We start from the raw sequence: 7,381 nt of genomic DNA, 5'->3' as shown, positions 1-7,381 counted from the left end.
CAATCACGGCCTTGGAATGCGCAGCTAATGCTGAATTACCACGTCAAGGGCAATATAGCCGTTCCCTTTAGCTCCTCCATATAACATCGTCCCTGAAGAATCCCGTAATGAGCAGGTCCGAGGTGGCGGTGGGAGTAAACAAAGCATTAAAGGATGGGATGTTGTTTACTTCACCTCAGCGTGGACCTTCAGCCTCTGTTTGATGTAGAGCCGGAGGTGTCGGATAGTCTCGTTGGATAAAATGACAGATGGTGGGTAGTGGTTCCTGTGTAGCTCAGCAGGTACAACATGGCTCCAACACAGCCATAGTTAAGAGTCCCATTCCCTGTTTATGGGTAAATGGGTAGAGCGTGGCAGTAAATAAGAAAGTGACATAAAAGTGTCCAACAAATAGTACATATTTCTGCCTAATCGCATGCACATGATTGAATTGAATTTGATGTCGGATCAAACTCAGTGGACAGATATTAAAGGAGAGAATGTCTTCAGAATACCATTAACTGTCTCTGTGCACAAACCAATTAGAAGTTTTTACTCATTACACAACACAATTCTATTCCAAATATGAACAGGAAAAAGTTATTACTAGATGTGCATCATTCAATATGTCTAAAATATATAGAGGATCCAGTCTATAAAAGTGTTTGATTTGTGTGTGATTTGTCAATACCAAATCATTGCGGTTTTTGCCGTCAATATTTCTGTAAGAATATAGGTGTCACTTTTTTGATGATAGATAATATACAATAGAGATCTCATTTTGGAACCAAACTCACACTTATTTAAGACTTAAAACAGCCTATTTTTTAACAATACAGTATAGTTTGTTTCTCTCCCAATAAACTGGCCGATGTGCTTTGGGAAGACAGCGAAATGTCTTGAGCCACAACTAATGAAGCTCACATTGCGGCCCTGCTGAACGCCACACACTGATAACCTTCCAGTTAGCAGAAAATTAGAAAGCTTATTATCATTAGAGATTAAAGAGCTAATCTCAAATGAGTGGTTATGTAATTACGGGGGCAGCGGTAGCCTCAATTTTAGAGAAGCAGGCTTGTGAGCAGACAGCGATTGGTTCAAATCCTGGTGTGAATCTAACTGTATGAATGTGAAGAAAAGACAGTGCTGAAAAGACAACACATACTGATTAAACCCCTGGAAATAAATAGAAATTAATGTAGAAGCTGTCTTTACAAGAGTCTGTTTTTCCTCACCTGTATTTCATTCTCTCTTTTCCCTTTTTCCAGGTCTGGGAATGGTCACTCCCATCAACGACCTGTACGGAGTTGAGTCCACCACTCTGGTGAAGGGGGAGAAGCAGACCCGCTGCAAACTGGCCAGCCTCTACAGACTGGTGGATCTGTTCAGCTGGGCGCACTTCGCCAACTCCTACATCACAGTAAGACACCGCAGGCTGGTCCACAGGGATTTAGAGGAATAGATGTTAAAATGATGTTGAACTTACTTTACTGGTAGTACCTTGGGTTGTGTAGCTTCCTGCCCTGGTTTTATTCTCTCTCCATTCACTGCCATTGTATGGAGGAACAGGTCTGAAATCGCACTTCTAGCACATAAAGGAATGTGAATGCAACTTCTGACAATGTATAAAAAACTAGTGGTTTTTGCTGAACTGTGGTTAAGGGAATCGCTTTCTTTATGTTGTTAAACCTTTCAGTTTGAACAAGTGTGACACTGGAGGAAACTTATGCCCGATGGATCGAAGAAAATTGTATGTTTACCAATAATTGTAAATGCGCGAAAGAAAAAAGTGGGAGACCGGACTTTGACAAAGCAGATTCTGCCAACAAGGTTTGATAAACATAAAGAAAGCAATTAACTTAACCACAATTCAGCAACATATCAACATTAAAATTGTTGATAGTAAGTGGTTATTGATGACAGAATGGCTATACATGCTGATTGATTTGATGTAATTGAATTGTGTCTGGATTTCCATGCTTCTTCCAAACGTAGAAGAATGCGAAAGCTGTAAAAAAAAAAAAAAAAAAAAAAATATTGATTTCCCTTTCACTTTAACACTCTTTACTTTTAACCATTATGGTTGCCATTTTCAATATTCAAAGAAAACAATCACTTTTTATTGAATATATTTGAGCTGATCTCTCTGTTGGGCTCCTGACGACAGTTTTTACTGCTATGGCATTTGATCCTGTGTAACCTGTTGTCCAAATTCTGATATTTTAACAACACACTATACTCAGTTAGGACTGATCTTTCAAATTCAAGTCAATGCTATGTTTGGAATCGGTGGGAAATTTCCCAGCTAAAGGTGATTCGTCTTTTTCTGTTTTTAGGTGCGAGTCAGTAAAGAGCAAGACCACATCCTCATCATCCCCAGAGGATTGTCATTCGCCGAGGCGTCTGCAGCAAACCTGGTAAGAACCAATCAGAGTGAGCCGCCCAGTCCTAACAGAAAATGCTCTTTATGTGTCACGCCCGTCTCCCTGCGTCCCGTGTCAGCCTTAAAAAGTGATTTAATTACGGGCTCAGTCTTAAAATATTTTCTCTCTTGAAACAGTTGAAACACATCTGTGAATCAGGTGAGGCAATTTCACTTGACTCGATAAAATATAATCAGATTTCCCTAACTCCCTTAAGTGGCAATATATTGAATGAAGGCAAATCACTCAGCTGTTGATTTTGAGAAAATAACTTAAAATAATTAGTCAGAAATTTAATTGTAAAAAGTGACAGCTTCACACTCTTGGGAGATGTTTTTTTTTTTTTTTTTTTTTAGTTGTTTTAAGAAAAATAAGATGGACATTTTTTTGCAGTGTTTGTGTAGCCAAAGAACAGAAAAACAAGGGATGAGATACACAAACCCCTTTTTTCTCCTACAGCAAAGACAAACATTATTTTGGAGTCACTTTTAAAGTGTAACTTCGACTTGAGCAATCCCTTGGTTAACCTGAAACAAAGTAGGTTGTAAATGTGTGTGTGTGTGTGTGTAATAAAGAGGTTTTGGCCGTCCTTCACTGGACAGTGTTGATGTTTTTCCACTCTGCTTAATCAGCCATTTACTTCCTTCAATTTACTTCCTTGAATTATATGTGGAGGAAAATGTTAGATTAACCGCATTTCAGTGTTTTGGTTCCTACCATCGTGTTGCATAGCTACAGAAGTGAGCGTTCCTCTCTCTCCGTGTGTGTGTGTGTGTGTGTGTGTGTGCGCAAATATGCATATGTGTGTGTGTGTGTGTTTGTCATGCTCCTTGTTTAACAAAGTCTACCTGATATTGACACTAGCCTCAGCACACTGTCCTCACCTCCTCTCTCTCTCTCTCTCTCTCTCTCTCTCTCCCCCCCCCGCCCCTCTCTCTCGCTCTCCTGTTCCAAATCAGCAAATAGTGCGGCTCAGGTTGTTTGTCTCTGTCTAGTTTCGGTGCAGAGGGCGGCCATGTTGGCACCGTGCCGGGCGTCCCATGTCAATAGATGTGTAATAATGAGGAACGGTTGGCCTAGAATTTGTTGGCGTCCCCGTTGCCTCATTCCTCACACTTTAGCTCCCTCTAATTTGGTTTCTATTTCTGTCTCTCTCTCTCTCTCTCTCTCTCTCTCTCTCTCTCTCTCTCTCTCTCTCTCTCTCTCTCTCTCTCTCTCTCTCGTCTCTCTCCCTGTCTCTGTATCTGTCTTTGTCTCTCTTTCCCTCCTCACTCTGTCTTTCTGTCTTTCTCTGTATTTCTCCCTTCTCTCTCTAGCTGGGTTTCCATCCAATTATTATCTTATGCAAATTCAGATGTATCGAGTTTGAAAAGCTGAATGAAAAAGGAAAAAATAGATAACAAATTCTTCGATATCGCAGGAAATTTGCTTTACTTGGTTGAAGTGAATTTTTTTTTCTGTTGTCAATAAATAAATCATGTGAAATTATGCGATAAATAGCAATATAGACATTTCTTGAATAAATAAAGATGCAGGCTTGGCGTGATCGACCAGACGGTGGTTCAGTTTCACAACAGTTCAAAAGTGGCTTTGGACTTTCTGAAAAGTTAAATGTCTGTTAAAGATCTGTCCACCACGCCTTCCCAGATTTGTCAAACCCTGATGCTCCCATGTATGTAAGTTGGCCTTTAGTTGCTGAATTAGAATATTGCCAAGTGCATTTCTTTGTTTTGGTCTTTGGAGGAAAGCATGAACCATGGCCAACATTAACTGACACTAAGGAACAACAATATCAACTTGGCCAATAAATTCTTGAAATGCTCTCCATGTTTCTGGTGGATGTGGTTTCATTTGATATTCCGGAAGTTTATTTATTCGCTTCAGTCCAGCAGACCCACCTAAATCCCAACTAAATTCACATCCAATTTTTGTGGCATTTCACATAGTTTGCAGAAAATTCACCTGACAGTTGAATGGAGGGATACAGTATCTTCTGTCTCTTTCTTTCCTCTCTGCTTTGCTGTACTTCCCCCCCCTACTTTATCTTAAACACCTGTGCAAACACACACACACACACCTGTGTAATGTGCCTGCAGGTGAGGGTTTGTTGACAGCTGGATGTAGCAGCATATCGCTGACTGGCAGATTTCACTGTGTGACCTGCCGGGTCGGTCGGCAGGCAGATCTGGAGCTAAACTGTCTGAAGTTTGTCTCTAGCTGTGGACTTGCTTTCTGCTGTGCCTGAGAGGAAAACTAGGCCTTGAATTAATTTACAACTGATGTGTGCAAAATCCTTGAAGCCATTTTATATTATATTTGCTTGTTTTATTCCTCAGCAAGCCTGCTTTTAATTCATGTCTGTCTTTTTTTAATTCTACATCTTATTGGCTTTTATTCATGATCTAAAGCACTTTGCCGTGTTTTAAAAAGTCATATACAAATTCAGTTTGAGTGCTTATGTCAGTGTTGGGGAAGCTACCGTACTTTGAAAGTCTAGTTTCACAAGCCACCATTTTCACATTAGAAGAAGTTGAACTACAGCAAAGCGACCCTTAAGAGAAATCTAGCTTTGCCACTAACGTAGAATATATAATATATAATACAAAAAAATTACTTAGCTGCAAAATGCTGCTGATTAAGATAATGAGCGAGCGTATTTCAATATGAGGTGAGAGAGTTGTTTAGTGTTAGGAGTTAAAGGGTTACACATGCTTTTTGGGAAACTGGCTTGTTGGTCAACTTACCTCCTACATGTTACAATCAGAGTCCCACCAAACTCACCTCTGGTGTCTCTGGTAGATATCTCTGTCCTGCACATGCTAATGCGTTAGCATACAGTATGTTAAGTTCCCGTAGGTAACTAGCATTGTCATTGTAAAAAGACTTTTAGTAATCCAGACATGGCGTTGTTATTTTTTTCTTCCAATCTTGTCGTCACCTAAAGGGTAAGTTGACCAACGAGGCAATTTCCCAAAAAGTTGGTGTAGTCCTTTAAGTGTCTGACTGACTGACTGACTGACTGACTTACTGACCTGAATCTGGCTCCTGATGCCCACGCCTTGCACCACAGAAAAAAGTTGGAAACTACTAAGACGTACTGGAAGCTACTGGAAGCTACTACTAAAAGTTATACTAAAAACACCTCCAAATGTGAATTTAGTTGAACTACCATGAAGCAATTGCAAAGTGTAGCGAAACAACCAGTTTAATTACATGTTATAAAACTCCCCCCCCCCCCCCCCCCCCCAAACACTGGCTTCTTCCAGCAGGCTCTACATCATCACAGTAGACAGCAGGGTATAAGATACAGACGGCAGCATAATTTCAGATGGAATATTTTTAGTTTGTGCGTCTGGTCTGCCTCCAAGCCGGTCTTTGCTGTGGTTGTGCGGTAAGCGAGGCGAGTTTGTCTGTGTGAGAGCGACGACCACAACTCCGCCGCCGCCGCAGGACGGACGCAATCCTGCAGTCTGTCGCTTTCTGCTTCCCTGTTTGCTTTTGGTTTTGTTTTTGCCTGTTTGTGTCTCAGATGCCAGCCTGTTGCTGCTGTTGTGTTTTTCTGCCCGTCTCTCTCCTCTCCTCCCCTTCTTGTCTTTCCGCCTGTTTTTATCCCCTGTTCTCTGTAGTTATGGGGTTGAGTCTGTTAGTGGTGGTGGTGGTGGTGGGTGGTGGGTGGGGGGGGGTTAAACAGGAAGTCATCCAGAACAGAGGGTGTGAGAGGTCGTGCCGGGGTCAGGAGGGAGGAGGCTCTGCTGTCTGTGGAGAACTGGAGCCTGGCTGGCTTTAGTTGGCTCGCTCTCTCTCTCTCTCTCTCTCTCTCTTTCTCTCTCTCTCTCTCTCTCTCTCTCTCTCTCTCTCTCTCACTCCTCTCTCTCTCTCTGTTTGAGCTCCAAGGTGAAGGACAGGTCACTCGTTCATAGAGAAACTCACAGTTGGCTCTCACACACAGGAGAATAGTTTTATAGTTGTTGGCTATATTTTTGACTGTGTGTCCAAGTGATTTGAACCTGGAGGCAGAATATGGATTGTTTATCCATCTGTCGTCATGCCGTATCTCAGACACTGTTGATCAGATTTTGACAAAACTTGGAGAAACGATGCATCTCGCCACTGTGTTCCAGCATTTTCAAAATTACTTTTACTGGCCCAAGGGGGGCACTGCAATTACAGGTAAAAACAAGGTGATATGTGTTACTGTTTGGAGGGACGACACGTTTTCTGTTGCCTTGTTTTTTTGTTTTTTTTATTTAACCTGTTGGTCCCCTTCAGATCTAAGGATTTCTCTTCCAAGGCAGCAGCAAAATAAAGCATTGGAAAAAGCTGTGTGCACATCTGTGGCAGTTCATACACCAAATAATATAGTAATATGCACAATAAAACAAAAACAGATCTAAGCATTTTTTTGCGGCTCTGTGGGGAGGTAAATTGTTTTCCACCCCTGACATCATGTCATAACATCTCCTGGTGATTTTTGCCTAAAATAGCCCGACCTTTTCCCCTCAGAGTTTGACTCACAATAACACCATCACTGTATTCCAGGACATCATGTGGAGGCTTTGGCGACCAAGTAATCTTCTGAGGTTGAATCCAGTGTATTTGATTCCAATGGAAATTGATGACTGCTGTAGGTCTGAGCCACTGTTTCCCTTTTCTCTCCCTCCTTCTTTTTCTCTCACTCTTTCTTAGATGATCTATAACTGATGACATGTGTTGTTGTGTCTGATTCGCAGAGTTTGAAATGAAAGATTTTGTCCAACATGCAACTTGATTTGATTTGAAGAATGCGTCTTACAATTTAAAAGTTGCAGTAGTCAGTATTGCAGTTTCTGGTCTTTAGTCTTTTTGTCGTGCAGCTCTTCTTCCCCTGTGGAGTGAAAGGAGAACAGCTCTCCTCCTGTTGTGGACATTACTGTACAGTGGATCTGCATTCCCTCGGCGTCGCTCAGTTGCACCGCACAATCAAATTTTCAAATTAGATT

The 7,381-nt window shown here is 41.5% G+C and overlaps 1 protein-coding gene across 1 annotated transcript in view; it reads left to right on the top strand.

Moving 5' to 3' along the window:
• Positions 1-1,247: 1,247 nt before the first annotated feature.
• Positions 1,248-7,381, top strand: part of add3a (adducin 3 (gamma) a) — a gene marked incomplete at its 5' end in the record, with an annotated part of 30,187 nt that continues 24,053 nt past the window's right edge. The window contains 2 exons of the mRNA XM_071526324.1: positions 1,248-1,399; positions 2,316-2,396. Coding sequence (XP_071382425.1) covers positions 1,248-1,399; positions 2,316-2,396 — 233 coding nt within the window. The remainder of the gene's footprint in view (positions 1,400-2,315; positions 2,397-7,381) is intronic.

The sequence above is a fragment of the Centroberyx affinis genome, unplaced genomic scaffold (genome assembly GCF_046629955.1).
Source record: "Centroberyx affinis isolate AG114_WGS23_722 - 3 ecotype Tasmania unplaced genomic scaffold, CSIRO-AGI_Caff_v1 ptg001399l_1, whole genome shotgun sequence".
NCBI classification, from domain to species: domain Eukaryota; kingdom Metazoa; phylum Chordata; class Actinopteri; order Beryciformes; family Berycidae; genus Centroberyx; species Centroberyx affinis.
The sequence above is the reverse complement of the archived record's forward strand: the minus strand, read 5'-3'. Positions and strand labels throughout refer to the sequence as shown.